This window comes from Asparagus officinalis, chromosome 6 (assembly GCF_001876935.1).
Source record: "Asparagus officinalis chromosome 6, Aspof.V1, whole genome shotgun sequence".
Classification (NCBI taxonomy): Eukaryota; Viridiplantae; Streptophyta; class Magnoliopsida; order Asparagales; family Asparagaceae; genus Asparagus; species Asparagus officinalis.
In genome coordinates this window covers 28,276,487-28,297,624 of record NC_033799.1, presented here as the reverse complement: position 1 = coordinate 28,297,624, position 21,138 = coordinate 28,276,487, and the positions used below count along the sequence as shown (strand labels likewise).

Below are 21,138 nucleotides of genomic sequence, written 5' to 3'. Positions count from 1 at the left end.
AGGTTATGTGATGTTCTATGTACTAGAGGGGGATTAGTAGCATCAAGAAATGTCACGATTGAAGAAATTGTCGCTATGTTTTTGCATATTTTAGCTCATAATGTAAAAAATAGGACAAGCAAGACAAATTTTTATCGTTCAAATGAAACAATTAGTTGGCAGTTCCACAAAGTACTTCAAGCAGTCATGAAGATAGAAAGCCTCTATATTAAACAAGAATATACAAATCCTAATGAGAGAGACATAGAGAAGTGGAAATGGTTTGAGGTAACTATGACTTCTTTTATTAAGGTTTTCATGTTTAGTACTTTTGTTTAATAGAACTAATTGTAAGGTTGTGCAATTTTAGGATGCTATCGGGGCACTTGATGGGACTCATATCCAATTAACTATTCCTTTGGAAGATCAAAGTAGATATCGAAATAGAAAAGGAGAGAACAGTACAAATGTACTTGGTGTTTGTGATGCCAATTTGAATTTGAGATTTTCATATGTGCTACCTAGTTGGGAGGGTTCACCTTCAGATTCTCGTGTTTTGCGTCGGCCCAATGGCTTGAAACTTCCCTCAAGTAGGAATATATATTTTTTAATTATTATATATGTATTGCTTCCTAGTTTTTACATTGTTGTGACTGAAGATTTTGATTTTGTAGATAAATACTTTCTTGTGGATGCTGGGTATACAAATGGGCCGGGGTTTTTGGCACCTTATCGAGGGACTCGCTATCATATAAAGTCTTGGAGAGAAAATGGTCCAAGAAACTACAAGGAGTTATTTAACCAACGTCATTCCTCTGCTAGAAACACAATTGAGAGAGCATTCGGATTGCTAAAAAAGCGATGGGCTATATTACGGACAACTAGCTTTTATAGTGTTAAGACTCAAATTAGGATCATTAATGCATGTTGTATTCTTCACAACTTTTTACGTGAAGAGATGAATGAAGACGACTTGTTGAATGATGTGGATCGAGAATTAGAAGATTCTCCTGTTTTAGAAATTGAGAATGTAGATGATGAGCGTATCACCACTGTGAGAGTTACAGATGAATGGAGCAACTTTAGAGATAATTTAGCTATGCAAATGTGGGATGAATACCGACTTTAAGATAATTTAGCTACAAGATGGACATGCATTCATCTCTTATGTTTGTAATTCAGATGCTTCTATCTTTCTTTATTATCTTTTGATGATTAATGTGCTTTGCTAAGAAATGCTTACATAATGTTGGTAGTTCTATAAATAATGAACTAGTATGCTAGTTGACAATTCTTTTGACATCTTTTGAGCTTTACCTATTATTTTCACATCTTTTGCAAGAAGTAAAGACATAAAGTCATAAAATCGATAGAATATTGGATATGATATTTTCATTTTTTTTGCCGGAAATGCTTAAACAAATAAGTATGTCTATGTGTCTAGCTACTGTAGAAATGATATTTCATTTCATTTCATTGATTATTTTAGATTGCACTTTAGCATGTGGGTTTCCGTATGAAGTACAGACGTGTGTTTGTGTTGCTAAGGATTTGGTTTCTTTCTGGTAACAAATTATCTCTTGTAGAGGAGTTTGGGTCCCAACTTGCAGGTGCAATTTGTGCAATGTCTGGTTGTAAATAGTTGCAAAAGAGAGACTATCTGCAGGTATATAAATAGTTGCAATGTCCAGAATCGTTTCCTTGAACAACCAGAATCGTTTGATTGCTTCAACTATCTTATGTTGCTTCATAAGGTGACCTCTCATTAATCAATTGTTTGTGAGATGATTGCTTCTCTTCACCTTTACAGGAGTATTTACTGTTGTTCCAAAAGCTTGCAAGCAAGTTATTGACTATATGGGTTAATTGCATTCATTACTAATCAACCTTTGTGCTTCAATACTAATTCTGTGTCATTCACTTTGGTATGTATTAGGATGACAAAGAAAGGGAAACAAATTGCATCTCATTCAAGATCATATGTTGTGTGGAATCGTGATATGGACGCAGCTTTAGCCAATGTGTTGTACGATCAAATGAACCAAGGATTAAAAGTCGATGGTAATATTGCACGATCAAATGAACAAAGATAACGTGAAAAATCGACTCAAAATTTGAAAAACCCATTATAATGTTATCTATGACATTAAAAATAAAAGTGGTTTGACGTGGTGGGATGATGAGAAGAAAATGGTGATTATACCCGCTAGTGAGCAAAAAGTATGGAACGACTATGTTACGGTAATATTACACTTTATATTTATTAATTTGAATTATTAGTTTGTTGCATATATCTAAAAAATATTTGTGAATGTTCTTATATTGCAGGCTAATCCAGATGCAAAAGGCTACCAGAATCGTTTGATTAAAAATTAGGATGATATTATGGTGTTATGTGCAAAAGATAGAGCCAACGGTGAAGGTGCAGAAACTTTTGAAGAGGCTGCTAACACAATGCAACATGATGAATCTGTGGCACAATCTGAAACAAACGAAGATGGAAGCTCTTCAAGGAAACATCTTCCTGGAACATCAACTAGTGGTGAGACAAGTTCAAAGAAACAAAAGAAGGGGGATAAATTGGTTGATTCACTTGCAGTGATGGCAGCTTCTGTGACTGAGTATTTTAATGAGAGAAAGAAGGAAGTAGTAAGAAAACCACCAACCGGTGAGGAGATTCATCACGTGGTCTCAAAAATACCCAACTTAAGTCGCATTCAAGTGTTCAAGGCATTTGAGAAGCTAATGGATAGCAACCCGGAAAAATTTTATTTGTTGAAGTCACTTCCTGATGATGAAAAAAGAGATTTCATTCTCTTTATTCTTAAGGAGTAGCTTCTAGTTGGATGGCAAGAACCCCCAAATCTTTGAACTCATTCGAGTAAGTTCTCTCTTGGATTTCTTTTTCTTTTTTAGGCATATTTTAACTCTCATTATTTTGTCATTTATCCCTAAATTTTGAGTACTATGGTTGATCAGCCAGATTGACCCACTGTAACACTGTTCTTAGTCTTTTCCACATAACTGCACATATACTTATTAATATACTGCTAATTAATTTCGACAGACAACTACTTGGCATTCATTCTGACAATTCATTGAACAGGATAAGGTTTCGAAAGGTTAAGCATGACTGTCCCTCTCATCAACTCTCATAGTTTTGGTTTTGTCTGATAGCTTGTTTTTCTCTAGTTTATTTTTTCAGTGCATTACTGGATTTAGTTATATGTTAGATTTAATGCCTGTATTCTGGTTTTCCATAATTGTCGTAGCTGACATTTTATGTCATTTACAATTTTGTATCATGGTTAAGATTGAACTCATTAGAAATTTCATATCATAGTATTACTGACTCTTGACATTATATAATATCTATCCCTGTCCCTTAACTGGAGGTTTATCTGTGTCATTTATGACACTTTTGACAATTTATTTTTGGTGAACATGGATTGATTTCCACTTTCTGAACTATTTGAGCCTACTGTCTTTAGTGGTCTTTACAGATGTTCAACCCATATATTTCATGTGTATCTACTTTCTGAAACGAAAATGCAACACTAAAACAAATTGCATGCTAGTGTCATAGTTTATATCTGAGGAACCTTAGGTGCGCACTTCTGATGTATTTTTCATTCTTGGAGTTCCATTTGTTCCCTCAAAATCATGTTTTTTGAAGTCATGAATTATGCTACAAAGATTAGCGCTTTAATTTACATCAACTAGAATGAGTTTGAGCTTGCTTTTAAGTAGCAGTTTGTCCTCTGATAAGAACCTGAACATGGTGCAAGGACCTTGAATACTTTACTTCGGTAATGCCTGAATTTCAAAGTAAACTGAGACTATGCGTGCACAGATGCTGGATTGACTGTAATGTTTTGTGGTAAATACACTAGTATTCTTGTTTGGATATTGTGTGATGGGAGACTTCCAGCATTAGAAGGTGAACTATCTATATGTATGTATGTGTGCATCCATATAACATAAATAATCAGTTAGTATATACTTCCAAATACTTCCAAGGTACATTGAATATGCAGATACACACTCCTATATCACATGATAACTTATAAATGGTGGTATAGGGTACTTCCAGTAAAAAGTGGCACTGTGTGCTTTTCTCAGGTTGGTTTTGTCACCTTCTTCCTAAATTCTGTCCTTGATAATCTAACATCAACAATTGTCATGGTCTCCTTGTTGAGAAAACTAGTGCCTCCATCAGAATACAGAAAGTACGCAATCCTGTACTTGTTTTCTTTTTCTTTTTTTAAAGGTTGATGGTCTTCATGATTCAACTTTGAAGTTCGATTTTTGTGCCATGGACTAATTGATGCTAAATTGTGTAATGTAGGACTCAAATTCTTCGAGACATGAAGTTGGGCGCATTGGAGAGAAAAGAGGAGAAGACTTGAAGGATAAATAGAGGATTCTAGATATGTTTTCTTTTAATAGTTTATGTTGTCGTAATTTGGCTTGTTGTAGCAAATCATGGTTACTTCTTATAGCAAATCATGGTTATCAACTACCTATGGTATGTTGTGTTTTAAATGAAGGATTGTTGTGGAGTGTAGAGCTTCTTATGAGGAGTGTTTGCTAAACTCTTTTGACTCGTCGAGTCTTTTATCATGGCTAGTTATTGGAGTAGTACTCTTGTTCTTTGGAGATTGAAGGTTGATGTAGTATTGGATGAAGCCATGAAAAAATGGCGTAATAATAAATATTTTGGACATTATTATTATTTTTTGTATTCTCTCATACCGATTCATGAAGGACAAGATGTTTGCATGTGTATTTATAATTGCTAATAAAGAGATCAAACTTCTGAGGGGGTCGTGAAATTTACCCTAACTTTTTCCTCAATATAAACCATAATGTCCGCATTTGATTTAATTATTAAGGAGTTAAGAGAAAGCATAAAATTTTTTAAAACACCAATTTCAAATCCAAATTCATGTATAATAAAGTGCATCCAAACATCAGATTTTAAATCTGTGATTTCAAATCCTTGCATTTAGTGATGACATCCAAACAAAAGATTTTATCAAATCATGGATTTCAAATTCTAGATTTGAAATCCCATGATTTTAAATCAACCTTTCAAATCCAAATCCAAGTTCCCAAACGCAGAAAGTGAAAAAAAGGAATATTGAGGATTTGTCATGCTGAACCTGGTGCCAGCACATGCCTTTATAATAAAATTTTAATTTGCTTTTGAATTTTATAATTTCATTTAAAATTATGTTTGTAATTTGTAAAAATTATACAAACATCACGAGACATAGATTTTTTTTCGGGTGGTGGTGGTGGGTGGGTTTTTTTTGTGTGTATCAAGTAGTTTATTGATTTAATTTGAGATGCAGGTAACGCTATGACAAGCTAACAAATTAGATTACGTAGTTGGGAAAATTAAAAAAAGTAAATTGAATTATAAAGTGGTTTCCTGATTTGATAATGTGTATTACACAATTAACTTCATGCTTAATAAACTTTCGTTTTATTTAGGTGCATAATCTGATATGGGTCCAAACTAAATCTTGAAACTAGATTTGGAGTGGACGCCGGTTGTTAGGCTTCTCAGACTTCGGATGCTCTGTAAGAGATATTGCCGAAACTTCCGAGCTGTAGAGCCAGTAAAAATGTTCAGAAAGCACTTTTTCAATCTTTTATTCGGTTCAAGATGCTCTGTTTTCACGTGAGATGTTCTGAGAAGATGCAATCTCGTTTTACATATGGAGATTATAGAATTTAGGACTACAAATGAGTGTAGACTTGATTATTCAAAACCGAAGCGGATCAAAAAACCCGGATCTAGATCTAGCAAATCCGCATGGATCCAACCTGACTCGTTCAGTGACCGGTTGGATTCGGGTCAACAACTCGTTCAGTGACTCATTAGCGCTTGAGTTAGCGCTAATGAGGTTTTAAACTTCATGGAATTTAAAATCCCGTAAAATTTTTGATATTTTTTCCATATTTTCGACAAAGTTTCAGTCACAATGGCAAATATTTTTAAAAGGAGTCGTTTTTAAAATTTTGTTTCTTAAGGAGTCTATTTTGAAAATTTGTCCAATATTCAAACCACAAAAATGAGAAATAAAAAATAAATAAATAAAGGCGGAAAGAGAGAAAGAAAGAAGGAACAAGAAAACCCTAACCCTAACACGACATTATCGGCCTCTTTCTCTCCCTAATCTCCTTTCGCTTCCTTCTCATGCTCTCCCTCCAATCACGAAACCCTAATTTGAGGATGTGCCTAGCTTTCTTTCTATTGCCTGATCTCTCCGGTAAGTTTGGTTCTCTGACTATTTTTTAATGTTTTTGATGTTTTTTCTGAGCATAATTGCTGAATTATGGTATCTTTTGGAATCAGGGCAACTGATATAGATCGAACTTTTCAATTATTTTACGTGGAATTTCAATGTTTGTAATAGTTAATCACAAATTTGGGCAAAAACAATGACCCGCTTCGAATTTGGGCAGCGCTACATGATTTCAACATGAAAGAGCCGAAATCGCAACGTTAGGATAAACAACAGCGCAAAAAAGAACTAAAAAAGCTAACCTGAGTATCAGATATTTAATTTTGATTTATAACTTTTTGGTTTTGATATTACATTTTGTTCCTTTTCCCGAAAAGCCTTTTTTTTGCAATTCACGTTTATTTGATACTTTGTTTTTTTTAATACAGGTTGCTTGATTTACACCCTTAGATTCTTCTAGAAGGTATTGGGATATTTGTCAATGGGTGCTCCGAAGCAAAAATGGACAGAGGAAGAGGAATTCGCTCTCAAAGCTGGAATTAGGAAACACGGGGCCGGTAAATGGCGCACCATACTGAAGGACCCGGAATTTAGTGGCATCTTATGTTTGCGGTCAAATGTTGATCTCAAGGTATTGCATTTTGTTTTATTATGTTGAATAATCCTTGACTTTCCTTAGTTAGGAAAAGTACCTGCATATTGCTAATTATATTTACAACGTGTGTTCTGATGTGATATTCATTTGCATTAACTTTAGTAGCTTGATGACCATCGTTTGGGTATCCCCCATGTAGCCGATATATCAGTCGATATGTCTTTTTTATAAGACTTGCTGCAAAACAATATAGTCTCAATATCCTTTATTGCTTATGGTAATTTTTGGCGATATATCTCCTGACAATGGCCGATGTGTCCTTTTTATATATCTTGTCATTAAACATATACTTCTATAAAATTTCTTTAATGTTTTTAATAAGCACTCCAGCCATGTGAAGTTTTTTTAGCAAAATTCTAGTAGGCTCTTTTCCTTAAATAGTTTTCTACAATTGGTTAGTGATCCTAAATATATATTATTAATATTTTTGTATGCTTAGATTTCATTAAGTATGTCTAGATCACATTTTAGGACTTTACATTATGTATGCACATCCTCCGATATGACACTCTGGTGTTTATTACATATCCCTGATATTCGCATATGGATTTTGTCCATTTATCGTATACTTAGGACCTTGTTGATGACACATGCTATAATCTTGACTATGATTGCTCTTTATGAAAATATCATTTTTTTTCCAATAGGATAAATGGAGAAACATGAGTGTTGTAATGAATGGATGGGGATCTCGAGAAAAGGGTAGGATAGCCTTGAAAAAGAGCAAACAGACCCCGAGGCATGATGAGAATCCCATGGCCCTTACTACTGGAGTTAAAGATATTTCTGACGAGATTGTTGAAGCCAAGCCTCTAGCGATGTCAGCTGGCCCTCCACAGATCACTCCGCCAAAGAAATCAGAGGCAAAGTTAGTGTCTTAATTGCATTAGTTCATATGCTTGTTTTGGATTAATATTTATGCAAGTATTTATCATTTTCTCTTTCATTTACTATCTAATTTTAGTTTGCATGTGCATATTGCTCATGCACGTGTATGCATGTTCATGCCAGTGTACTCATGATCCGATTTAATCTTCTGCTCTTTTGTTTATTATATGTGCCTTCTTTGGTAGTTTCTCTAATTTTATGTTTATGAGTGAATGGGTTTCCGCTCTTATCCATTTAATTTTGCAAACAAGAGCCATGCAGATTTAGCAACGAGAAACTAAGGTGCGTTTATCTTTCTGTGTAACGAACTTAGGTGACCATTTAAAATATCTGGGACAAAGTCACTCGAAGAATGCTTTAAAAATGTAAGGATAACCAGGGAGTCTGCGACTTGACTAGATATGATTACATGGCATCTTTATAGAGTTATTTATGTTGATAAGAGTATGAAGGCTTCCCTGTTAGTTTGGCATCCTAGTTTTAAATGAAGCTTTCTATTTCATTATGTTCCAACAAGATTTTGCTTTTATATGAGTTAGAGCCAGCAGTGGATAGTGACAAGTGTTAATACACGATGGTGAAGAGGTAAAGAGGGGTGAAGGAGAGGTGACAAGTAGAAAGATGTGATCAAATGGAAAGTGTGCCACTGTCTATGTTCTTTTGTCACGCGACTCTTTTGTTAGGCTAATCAGATTTAGCCTACAGATGAACATTCTGGCACACTTTCCGACTTGTACCAAAGCAGAATCTTATGAAGTTAAAATCTAATGGTTTTAGTAAGATGAACATGATGTAAGCAGAAATGGGCTGCACTAGCTCAGTGTGTTTTTGGCCTACTCTTACATTACTATACCGAGGCTTTATCTTTCAGGTACAATTGTAGTTTATTTGTTAAAAAAACTGTTTGGAAGCTGTCATCCTTATCATCTACATCTTTTTCTTATCTAATCGATGCTTGTCTCCATTAACCTGTTAGTACGAATCACTTATTTAGTACAATACTTGGTAAAAGAACACATGGGTTTGGATGTTACTGGTTAATTCAGCTGTCAACAAGGCCTGTAAATTGCTAGTTGATCCATGTTTTCTTTTCTCAGACCATTTTCTTTTAGCAATCAACAGTAAGAACACGTCAATATGCATAATTGAAATTGTCTTTGTGATTGATTTTATACTATATCCAATTCTGTTTTGAATGCATCTTCATTTGTATAATTGTTTAAGTGCTAATTTCCTGTTTTACAGGCTTACAAGTGACAAAAAACTGATGCTAATTTAATGATAAATTTTACTTTTGGGTTGTTGGTTATTGTTGGACCTTACTAATTAGACTAATATAGTTTTAAACTATGGTTTGACTTGTTTGTTCGATCTATATTGTGCAGGTTAGAGAATCTTATACTGGAAGCCATTACTAACTTGAAGGAGCCTAGCGGATCCAATAAAACTGCAATTGCTATGTATATAGAAGTGAGAGCTAATTTCTACTTTTATGTTATTACTTCTTATTTGTTACCTTAGCTTGTTGTTTGTCATCTACCTTCACCTCACATACACGTGTGCACAAACACCACCTATATTTTCTTTGACCTGCCCAGTGCCCACCTCTCTCCCTCTCCCTATCTAGGATGATATCCTATATAACATGATCCATAGCTCCAAACTGATAACCTACAATGCTGATAATCATCTTGAATACCAAAGTTGCTTTAAGTACAAATTCGGGTGCCTTCCAAGTTTTTACCTACACGCTCATAGTTTTCTTAGCAAGCTTTTTACGTATGGCCTGGGAGTAGCAAAATTCACTAAATTATTTAGTTACCCTTTCGCAAGATGTCTTGTTTCTGTAACCAACGTACTGGTTTAGACTCAAAGTGACCAAAATAATGCATTGACATAGCTTGGATAATGATCATTGAGAAAAAGATTGTAGGTAAACAAGAAGTTGAACATATATGGAGGCTTTTTGTTCCTAACGTCCGAGCAGTAGGGTCCTACTGGTGTTGCTAAGTCAGCCTTTTTGTTATATATACATATCTGTACTCTGGCTATATTTATTCAAATAAGCAGTGATACTTGGAACTATATCTAGACCATCAATAAGCACAACACTTTTCATTGGTCCAACTCTATAATTCAAAAGGTACATTGTATGTTTTACCCCGGTTTAATTACCTGGCATATGTGGTAACTTCTTGCTCTAGCTGTCCCTTTACGGGTTTTATAACATGTCAACTTATTCCCTTTTCCTTCTGTTTTCTGGATTTTTGTGTGCTAGTACTTCTGTAGGACACTGCTCAAAACATTTATGCTTTTCCTGTTTCAACTCCATGAGTGCTTATTTGACTATTTGGGCCTGTTTTGCAACCTAAATGGTACCAGGATCAATTACTTGACTATTTGGCAATTTGGGTCTGTTCTGCAAGCTCCAAATCAGGACCAACCTGGTCCCATTTTGGAGGTTGCAAAACAGGCCCAAATAGTCAAGTAAGCACTTGAGAAGATCCTAGTTCAGGAAAAAGTGGGTTGGCTCACTTTTTCCTAGGCCAAATAGCGTTCTAAAACCGGTTCTGGTTTGACCCACATTGTTTGGCTATTGATTGCCTTCATGCAAGTGATCCACATTGTTTCGCTCATTAGTAACTAATTTCTCTTTCGTGAATTAAATACCTCACCTTCTTCGCTTGTTTGTTGATAGAGATTGTTGCTTTCACACATGGAATACACCGTCTCCTCAGTAGAAGAGAACATGCTAAACGAATTGGCCTCTTAGCTATTCAAACTAGTTATTTTGTTTTTGCCAATGGATGTCAGGTTATTATGTTGTTTATGGGATATGCAGGGTACGAAAAATTGGTGAGTCCAACATACTTGAACATGATACCCATATCCATCCAGACACTTGCATATAACTGCTGCATTTCTTGAAAAGCTTATATAAAATGGATTATTATACCCTTTCTGTTAAATGCTTATTATCTTATAAATCATGTCACTAATAGCATGTTCTTTCCTACGTATTAGTACAAATCAAATACAAATATTTACGCAAACAATGCATATACGGCCTTGTCCTTGTGTCTAGATTTTCAAAATTGACATGTCCAACACCACGTCCGTTAGATATAGTTTATGAGTTTCCATCAGGAAATAGAATCTGTTAACTTTTCTATAGTTTTTATCGTTCCAAGTAGCTCCCCAGCATGAATTTCTTTTCCAGAGAAAGTGTACGATGACCCGCCGCCCCCCCCCGCCTCTCCTATCGACTGTTTTTTTCTGCAATGCACGAATAACAAATAAGTTTTATTCTTTTTCCAATGGGAGAGGTCTTGAGAAGTTTGTTTTTGCGCAATTTAGTTGCATATTTTCTTTGGGATCCTAAAATTATGAGTAATGCGTGTTTACACACACGCACGCACGCGCGCACGCACGCACGCACGCACGCACACACACACACACACACACGTTGATTAAGAGGAAAACCAATTATCTTTGATAATTCTGCTGCTACCAAAACATGTGTTCCTATTTCATACACACACACACACACACACACACACGTTGATTAAGAGGAAAACCAATTATCTTTGATAATTCTGCTGCTACCAAAACATGTGTTCCTATTTCTGATGAATTTGGATAATATTTTCCTGAAGTATGGAGTTTTATTGGCACTTGTGAAATATTTTATTTTATGCAGGACCAGTATGTGTCTCCTCCAGATTTCAAGAGACTGTTGTCTGCAAAATTGAAAAAGATGGTTGAAGCAAGGAAATTGGTTAAGGTATTATTTGAAACTTTGTAATTTTCAACGGTATAATCACGGCAATCAGCTCTAGGAACATAAAATGTTGAAAGGTTTTCAGCTGGTTTGATTTTGGCATAAAAAGTTGCAAATCTATTGATTTTATCTACATCTGATCTGGATGTATTAGCTGGTAATTAAATAAGGCATTTGATATGAAATTCACTTCAGATGGTTTAGCTCTGACAGTAAGTGTTAACATATTAGATATTTATGAGAGCTTTTTATCAACATAGTATTTGTGGAACTTTTAGTCTTTGTTTCTCTTTCGGGATTCCAATACCTTCTTACGTTATAATTATATGAGAGCTTTTTGTCATAAACTAGGTGGAATGCACGTGCAATGCACGTGATCAAATATTATAATTGTTGATTTTTAATTTATGTATTTACTATAATATAGTTGCAAAAATGTTAATGATTATTGTAATATATTAAAAAATTTCAGATATAAAATCTTGTTGGTTTTAACATTTTACCTTCAACATAATTAGTGAGGTTTAAAGTCTTAAAATATTAATGACCAGAGAGCAATTTAATGATTTGAAATTCTAATTTTAAAATATTAATGATGTAAGCACCAATATCTTAAAAACTATTATTATTAATGAAAAATAAATCTTGAATTCATCAACGTAAAATGGTAGGTATTATATATCTTGTCATAGAAGATTTTGTTTTATTATAAAGAAACCACTTGCACCTATTGTCTACTTCCACTTTTTATTATCTAGCGACCGAGTATTATAGATATTCAAAAACTTATTTCTAGAAATTTCAAAGTTAGAATGTGCAAATTCAATCAAGAAAGAAAATATAATTATGTAATCAATTCCAAAATCTGATATTGTAATCTTTCTATATCTTCTCAACTAATTAATTAATTTGTCAAAACGATTATTGCCTAATTTCATAAAACTATAAAATATAATCTGAGAATGATTTAAACATATTTTGTACACAAATGGATTGTATTTTAACAGAATAATTTAGATCTATCCAATATTGAATAATATCCAAAATTTTAGGCTAACGAGTTAAAAGAATCTAATAACACTCATATCCAAACTATATGTTTCATAAATGTGAGATATATAAAATGAACAACTTAATTTTATTTTGTTAAATAATTTATTACTAACCATAAAAGATAAGGAGAATCATAAGGATCACATAGCCATCTTAAATAAAGATTAAATTTCTCTCTACGAATTCTGTTGCAAAAGAATTTTAGAGATACTGATAGACTTGCTATAAAACCCACTCTTATAAGATTGATGTCACATGTGTCTTAAGTTGTGCTTTGTTTAAGGGTTAATTTTAGAAAACTTTTGCTCAACTATCGGGAAAATGTTAACCCCACCCCCACCCCTCAACTACTTGAAATGAGTAAATCTTTATTCGTCAAATTTGTGGTTTTATAGTTAATTTATCTCAACTTTATATTTTTGATTTACCCTATGAACTTTTCTCAATTAACATCTCAAAACTAATATCGTTGAGTCGAATTTATTATGTGATAAGTACTTGACTTGGAAATACCAAAATATCTCAATCATAAAAGAATTTGCTTGGTCTTTACTAGATGAAAGAAAAATTAAAGATTTAGAAAAAAGAACTATAAATTGGTCGTAAATTTTTTATTATCGATTGAGAGTTTCTTTTTAACTAAAATGACTTTCTTCAACAGGGAATTTTTACAAAATCATATATTAAAGTCTTTTACATTAACGAGGTTTGTAAAGAGATGTGTAAAAGACCAGGAGAGTTTTCATAAGACACGCTAAGTCGAAGGGTGTTTTCTAAAATAGCACCAAAGTTAAGAGGGGTTATCTACAACACCTCTATAGTTAGGGGGCTCTGTCAAATTAAATTAGTTGGGTGATTTTTTTGAGACATTCCCCATAGTTAAGAGAGTTTTCAAAAATTTAATTATTCTTTTAAATTTAGCTTATTTACATATTCATCCCTCAAATGTTTTATAATTTAATATTAGTCCCTAAATTATAAGCAGTTTTAAAAATTTAAGGGAATAATGTAGAATTATTAGAGATTTAAAATTAAGGAAATGATACCTAAATTACCTTTAAATATTGCTCTTATACGCAATATATATTAGAGATTTAAAATTAAGGAAATGATACCTAAATTACCTTTAAATATTGCTCTTATACGCAATATACGAAATATTGGCTGATATATCACTATATCGACTGATATAAAAGGTTAAATACTTTATCTTAATAATATTTATGGTTTTATATTGTTTTCTTTTATTTGGAGAATTTTTTCTATATATTGATCACTATCGAAAATATTGGCTGATATAACAAAATCGAGTCATTTTTAATTTGATTGTGGGCTTCGTATTAAGTCGTGTTTGGAAACCAAAACTAAAGCACAAGTCACACAAGCTACAATTCATATTCCAAATCTCTTCACTCTCAGCTCTCCCAAATCTTAAGCATATATATTGACGTAAATTCTTACGTTAAAAATTCATTAATATTTGAGATTATAGATTAAAATGTTATATTATATATGAGCATTATTATCTCACATGAGGCCCAGATATTTTTTACATAACCACAATTATTATAATCCAATATCATGGATTTTATTTGTCCAGCATTTATATGATGTCCAACACTTTGTAGTAGTAATTTGAAAGCCTCTTCTAAAGTTTTCTAAGTAAAGTATATAAATTCAGAAATAATTTAAAATCTTGAGATTATTCAAAATATGATGCTTTAATTGTTTTTTAAATTTGCATGTCTGTACCTTCTATATGCAAGAATACTATTTGTAATTTTCCTATATGAATATAATGGTATAATTTTAGGATAATTCTATATTTTTTACTCTTTCTATTAATAATTTATTAACATGTAATTGTCTATAAATATATTATTAGACATTACTAATAATTAATATGAGAGTTTTACAATAACATTAGAAGTTTTAAGGACCAAGTTAGACAAACTTGAAGTGTCATATAATATAATTAATTAATAATAATAATTAATTTAGTTTAGTTATGATTAAAATATAATATTTTTAAAAAAAATAAGGGTAACATAGTCCATAGAAAATTTTTCTACAACTTCATCTTTTAAAGGGAGTATAATTCTAAGCGAAGTATATAATTTTATTTATAATTCAAAATATTGAGACTTATCCAAAATATGATGCTTAAATTTTTTCACATATTCTGTGCTATATAAATATAAGTTAAGCCTCTGACCTTATATTATATGATGAATATTATTTATCAAAGGAATCACATACTATTGCTTCTGGTTAACAAAGGCTTCAAATCTTTATAGGCTTAATTAAACTTAAATACCTTACAACTTACGAAAGTTACACGCATATACCTCCACTTATATCTTAATGCACTTAATTATCCTAATGTTTTCTAAAATTACATGTTTGTACTTATATACACAAGAATACTCTTTATAATTTTCTTGTGTGAGTGCCATGGTATAATTTTAGGACAATTCTATATTTTTTACTCATTCTAAAATAATTTATTAACGTGCAGTTGTCTATTAATAAAGTATTATGCATTATTAATAATTAATATAAGAATTTTACAATAACATTAGAATTTTTAAAGTCAAGTTAGACAAATTGAAGTGGCGTGTAATATGATTAATTAATAATGATAATTAATTTAGTTAATTTATGATTAGAATATAATATCAAAAAAGAATAGGAATCTTGAGATTATTCAAAATATGATGGTTAAAATTTTCCACATCTTTTGTATTATATAAATATAAGCTAAGCCCATGTCCTCATATTATGCAATGAATATTGTTTATCAAGGGGATCACATACTATTGCTTATGGTTAACAAAGGCTGCAAATCTTTATCGGCTTAATTAAACTTAAATACCTTGCAGCTTACGAAAGTTACACTCATATACCTCCATTTATATCTTAATGCACTTAAATATCCTAATGTTTTCTAAAATTACATGTTTGTACTTATATACGCAAGAATACTCTTTATAATTTTCTTGTGTGAGTGACATGGTATAATTTTAGGACAATTCTATATTTTCTACTCCTTCCAAAATAATTTATTAACTTGCAGTTGTCTATTAATGCATTATTAATAATTAATATGAGAGTTTTACAATAACATTGGAAGTTTTAGGGCTAATTAGACAAAACTAAAGTGGTATGTAATATGATTAATTAATAATAATAATTAATTTAGTTAATTTATGATTAGAATATAATATCAAAAAAGAATAAGGGCAATATAGTCTATAAAAAGTTTTTCTATAACTCCCTCTTTTAAAGGGAGTATGATTCTTAGCTGACGCTTTAAATATTTACCTTAGTTTTGACTTTTGAGACTTTACGTCACTTTATTTTTTTCCTTATGATAACTAGGATCCCTTTTCTTTTGATAAATTAAAATTACAACCACTGTTCAGATCTTCAACCTCCATTCTGGACAGCAAAACATGTGAGAATTAAAATATATAAGAACATTATACAATTTTAAACATGGATAGCAAAAATTCTCTTTAATAATCCAATAAGTTCTTGAAAAAAGAGTAAACACCCAACTTATGTTGTCTTCGCCGACTGTGCTGATAATCTCAAATGCCAAGCACTTCGGGGTGCACATGTTGGGCATATTCTGTAACATAAACAACTCGCTACTCTTCGGTGTGCCTCATGTTCTGCTACTGTTGCCACCACATCCTCTTTGTTTTCTTTTGCATGCTCTTCTGCCACTAATTTCTTGTTCGCTTTCTCCTCTTTCCCCACCTTTCTTGTCTACTCCCTTCTCTTCTTTATTTTCACCCCCTTTTCTGTTATTGTTTTTACTACTACTATATCTGGAATATTGATTATCAAGTCTTAAGTTAGTGTTCTAGACACAGCAATAGCAATTATAATAGTATGGAGGTTGTAGTTTTATTTGTGTTCCTTCAATTTTGGCTTACTCGTCAACTTTTCTAATTTTCTTCCTCTTTTTCACTGTGATTCTTTGTTCTTTTTTTGTTTCTTTGTTTTGTGGTTGTTTTATCTTTCTTCCCTGTTCATGCGTGCTCTCGTTCACTTCTCAACTTCCTTTCTTTAATTTGACCTTATCAGTCCCCCCCCCCCCCCACCCTCTTCGTTTTCTGCGTTTTTACAATGGCCACTTTTTTAGATAATCATAACCTTTAGCCATACTTCAAAATGAAAATTCTCGATATAAAAAACATCTTGAATTCAACATTAATAGTTATTAGTTATCATATGTTGCAATTAATTTGACTCATCTTAGCTTTAAATTTTCATTATGTTTAGAATCTTGCCAAAAAATGTGTAGTTGTGTGTCGTGCGTTGTTTTGTGCCTTTTGCCTTGACGGCGATGAGATCTATGCAAATTGTCGTTCACATTGCACCTTTGGACTGGACAACACTACACCCAGCAATTGATTTGGCTTGATTATTGAACATGTCTACATCCATGGAAGCATGGAGAAGGGATGAAAACATGATGTTATTCTGCAGCACTACTAAGGATAGGGGTGCTAAACCATATCCGTATCCCAGGAAATATCCGTAACCGTATTCGTTAGGATACATATATGTTTACTCAAATCTATAACCAATAGGATATGGTTACGGATATGGTTTTCTAGTGAAATATCCGTATCCGTATCCAAAATATCGGAATAAGTATTAGTTATACTCTTACGATAGTTTCGATTCTTAGATTATGGATTTGTGGTTAATTTTGATGATCAAGATATTTTATCTTAACATTTTAGTTATAATGAACATATTAACGAACTCTTTTGTATCACATGAACTATATTTTTCTCAATATTATCTAGTTTTCTCATATCCGTTTTATATCCGCATGTATATCCGTAACCATATCCAATTTTAACGGATATGGATATGAATTTTTCTTACCGTGGTATATCCTTGTCTGAGATGGGTAAGCGGATATGGATATGGTAAGCATCACATCCGAGCCGTATCCGGACCGGATGCACCCCTAACTAAGGACCTCCCTGATGGCTTCATCTCATCTTTAGAGATGAAACCATTTGGCATGTGTCCATTCTCCGTGTCCTGCATTTGCCACCAAGGCCTTTTTTCAATGCACTCCAGTAATTAGCTCGAAACTGAATTGCGATCTGGATACTTTTTCAGTCTTGTCTTAGAATTTTCTTCATTTTGTCATCCCATTATTTTTGGATCCTAAATGGTATTTATATTTTCCCTTTTTTTTAAGGTAAAGCGTAAATATAGGATAGCACCAAGTTCAGCCTTCACAGAAGGAAGAAGCTCCAAACTTATGCTCATTGAGGGGAGGCCAAGGGAAGCTTCTAGAGTGGATAGAGATATCAAACAGATTAGCAAATCCCAAGTTGATGCTTACTTAGCACGGATGAGAAGTATGACTACGGAGGAGGCTGAACTTGCTGCTGCTGAGGCTGTTGCAGAGGCAGAAGCTTTAATGACTGAAGCTGAAGAAGCAGCAAGAGAAGCAGAGGCTGCTGAAGCTGATTTTGAAGCAAGAAAGGCCTTTGCTGATGCAGCAACTTTGACGCTCAAAAAAGGAAATGCTGCTATCATGGTAGTCCTCTAGTTTAGTACTTTTTCTTTTCTGCATCTGTTCTATATTTTAACACCCTCATTCTTTAGGTAATTCTCGTCATTCTATTGACTATTTCATGTATTTTCTGTGGGTTCAATTATATGTTTGACTCTGGACGTCTCTGAAGTTCCTCTTGGTTGTTTGACTACATAGCAGCATTATTCTTCTTATGTTGTATGTTTTGTCTTCCTTCCTATTTCATTTTTTCTTCATTTTGTTACAATAAAATGTAGAATTTGGCTTGGGTGCTACCCATAGGATCCTTTTACTGTTTAAGCAAACATGGTGAAATGATAGCTACTAGCTAGGCATTTAATAAATCCTCACTTCTGTAACATCCGCGTGAAATAAGTTATCATGTTGATTATGATTACATTTCATTCTTTCTTCTGATGGTTAGGTCTTGTAAGTCTATTATTTAGCACTAGACGTCTTTCTCTATCTAATTAAAAGTGATAACTCTCTCGTTGGGAAGACTATTTTTTCTAGTCTTATATTCAATTTAGAACTCGCTCCCTCCTCTCCCATGAAATTGTACATTTCCAAAGGACTGGATGGAAAGTCCAGGTATCAAACATTTTTTTTGTCATTCTAAATTGTTGTGTCTGGATTTATTTCAAAGGCATTGGAAATTGAGACATGTTGTAGTCAGAAATACATACGCATGATATACCTATAAAAGAGAGTCTGAGTTCTGCATGTCATGCTGATATATTCATGTTCTTGAACAAATGCAGTGGGCAGGAAGTGGCACTTGAGAGTTACAATCACATACTATTTGGTGGGGAATTTAAAGCAGGTACCATTTTTAGTTTCCTCAGAAAGTAACATCATTCTTAGTTTTCTCATCATACTTTATGGATAAAATACCTAAAATGTTAACTTGAATAGAGATATATTAACGGCCTATGCTGTTTTTGTATTCTCGTATGTATCGTAGCTTCCTAACAGTTGATCGATATCTCTACTAGTACATGGCAAAATGCTGCATTTGCCTGTCTATGTAATTAACACGAAAAATAAATAGAAATATTAGCCCCGGAATATAACTGTATCTATGCATATATTTAAACTGATACGAGTATGCTGTTCAAAATGGCCTAGCTTGCTGCTTGCAGCGCAGTACTTATCTTAGGGTGCAATGAAGAGTTTGCATGGAGAAAATCTTTGACAAATAGAACATGTGATACTTCAGATAAAATACTTGTTCGTGTTTGTGAAAGTGCATGTTTGATGACCTTATTTTTTATTAAGAACTATTGCTCAAAATTCAAATAGCTTCCTCGTACTTTGTTGCACTTTATAAATGCAGTATGTACAGTTTTGATGCAAGATAAACCATTACAATACTAGTTTGAAGTCAGCTGGTTCTAAGAGGCCTCATACTGGATTGAACGCGATCCCAAGTTGTTACCATTTTTGTGCTTTCTATACCATATATTTTAGCATGTCATTCATGTATCATAAGATAGTTCTCCCATGCTTTGCAAGTAAGTATACAAGCGATATGATTATAGATCATAGGAATACTTTGGAAACAATGAATGCTGATAATAATATATTAAATAAATAAACAAAAACAAAATAAAAAATGGAAATCATAGACACAAGTGGGTAGCGTAAAATGTATACAAACCAATAGAAACATAAAAAGGGACGGTCATATTATCCAACAGTGTGTACTGATAAGAGTTTATTCAGGTGCGTGGGGTCAAAATTGCAACCCCCTTACCGTATGTTTTTAGCAAATCAATTGTTTCAAACGTGAACATGTATTTGAAAGAAATTTATTTGGAGGTCATTTCTGCATAGAGCTTATTAAACTAAGTAGTAAATGAAAAATTAAAAAGCGTTGGTGAGATAAAATGAAAGGTGGAAGAAAAGATCTAATTGAGAAGGAGAATGCGAGGGACTTACCATTTATACATATCTACTCAAACTTTTGGTAAGATATCAATCCAAACAGCGAGAGATAAGTTACTCAGAATAAATTAACAGGAGTCAGGACACATAAGATTATGTATTATAGGATACAAACTGGTATCAATAAAATGCATGTCAATTCCTTGTATATTATAATTTGGGCTAACTTACCATATCCCACAAACTATGTATCTCCTATGCTATAGCCTAATTGTGGATAGACCCCCTGTAGTTCTATCAGGGCGATCTTCACCATTAGAACTCAATGGTCTATCCTCAGTTGGGCAATAGCATAGGGGTCTATCTGCAATTAACCCGGTAATATACTTATCAGTTTTCCTGTATATTGTAATGAATCAGAAAGTGTATACATCATAAGGTGTTGACATTGGACTTCACTGACTGGGTACCTAGAGTCCATCATTAAAAGTCCAAAGCATTGTTGAATATTGAAAATTCTTGGATGTGAATGATGGCGCCCCTACCAAGTTAATGTCATTTTCTATAGATAGTCTCGATTACAATTACTTTCATGGTTACTGATTTATTTTTATTTTTATTGTTTTTATATATGCAGATGGTTCGAGGATTGAATTCATCTTTGGACTTCTTCGGACCTTTTTGTACGTAGCGTTTTCTTTAGCGATTCATGCCTTTGATGGCCTGTTTTCTGTTCAAATCTGTAGATATTGTTTAGCTGTGTGTAGTGACTATGCTATTAGTCCTATGTAAAAATGCAAGATTCTTTAATAAGCACGATGGAAGGATGCTGTTCAAATACTTTCGGCGCCTTGAAGTTGTTGTTTCTTTCTTCTACAATGCAAAGTTCTTGCAGGCTCTTAGGTATATAATGTCTGGTCATTTTTAACCCTATTAAACAGAACTTTTAACCTGGAGGCCTTTAGAAGGTGCTTGTTTTTGAGTTTTCTTCCAGTAACTACGTGAGGACTGCTGGGTTCTAATTAGTGAAAATAGTTACGTCTGCAACAGAGAACTCCTCCTT

The 21,138-nt window shown here is 33.1% G+C and overlaps 2 protein-coding genes across 2 annotated transcripts; both read left to right on the top strand.

Annotated features, from left to right (window-relative positions):
* Nucleotides 187-1,300, top strand: LOC109845971 (protein ALP1-like). The gene is made up of 3 exons (XM_020415198.1): nucleotides 187-267; nucleotides 350-569; nucleotides 654-1,300. Exons 1-3 carry the CDS (start codon nucleotides 187-189, stop codon nucleotides 1,106-1,108), a joined length of 756 nt encoding a protein of 251 aa, XP_020270787.1. The 3' UTR covers nucleotides 1,109-1,300.
* LOC109845001 (single myb histone 6-like) lies at nucleotides 6,072-20,983 on the top strand. Its single transcript, XM_020414182.1, has 8 exons — nucleotides 6,072-6,260; nucleotides 6,665-6,867; nucleotides 7,539-7,759; nucleotides 9,165-9,249; nucleotides 11,480-11,563; nucleotides 17,847-18,191; nucleotides 18,950-19,011; nucleotides 20,713-20,983. The coding sequence occupies exons 2-7, from the start codon at nucleotides 6,718-6,720 to the stop codon at nucleotides 18,968-18,970; spliced, it is 906 nt and encodes a 301-aa protein (XP_020269771.1). The 5' UTR covers nucleotides 6,072-6,260; nucleotides 6,665-6,717; the 3' UTR covers nucleotides 18,971-19,011; nucleotides 20,713-20,983.

Excerpts from the sequence above, each read along its gene's own strand:
- LOC109845001 (XM_020414182.1), top strand. The coding sequence starts at position 6,718 with ATGGGTGCTCCGAAGCAAAAATGGACAGAGGAAGAGGAATTCGCTCTC. Across the intron at positions 9,250-11,479 it reads CAATTGCTATGTATATAGAA|GACCAGTATGTGTCTCCTCC; the intron begins GTGAGAGCTAAT and ends TATTTTATGCAG. Across the intron at positions 18,192-18,949 it reads AAGGAAATGCTGCTATCATG|TGGGCAGGAAGTGGCACTTG; the intron begins GTAGTCCTCTAG and ends GAACAAATGCAG.
- LOC109845971 (XM_020415198.1), top strand. The coding sequence starts at position 187 with ATGAAGATAGAAAGCCTCTATATTAAACAAGAATATACAAATCCTAAT. Across the intron at positions 268-349 it reads AGAAGTGGAAATGGTTTGAG|GATGCTATCGGGGCACTTGA; the intron begins GTAACTATGACT and ends GTGCAATTTTAG. Across the intron at positions 570-653 it reads TGGCTTGAAACTTCCCTCAA|ATAAATACTTTCTTGTGGAT; the intron begins GTAGGAATATAT and ends TTGATTTTGTAG.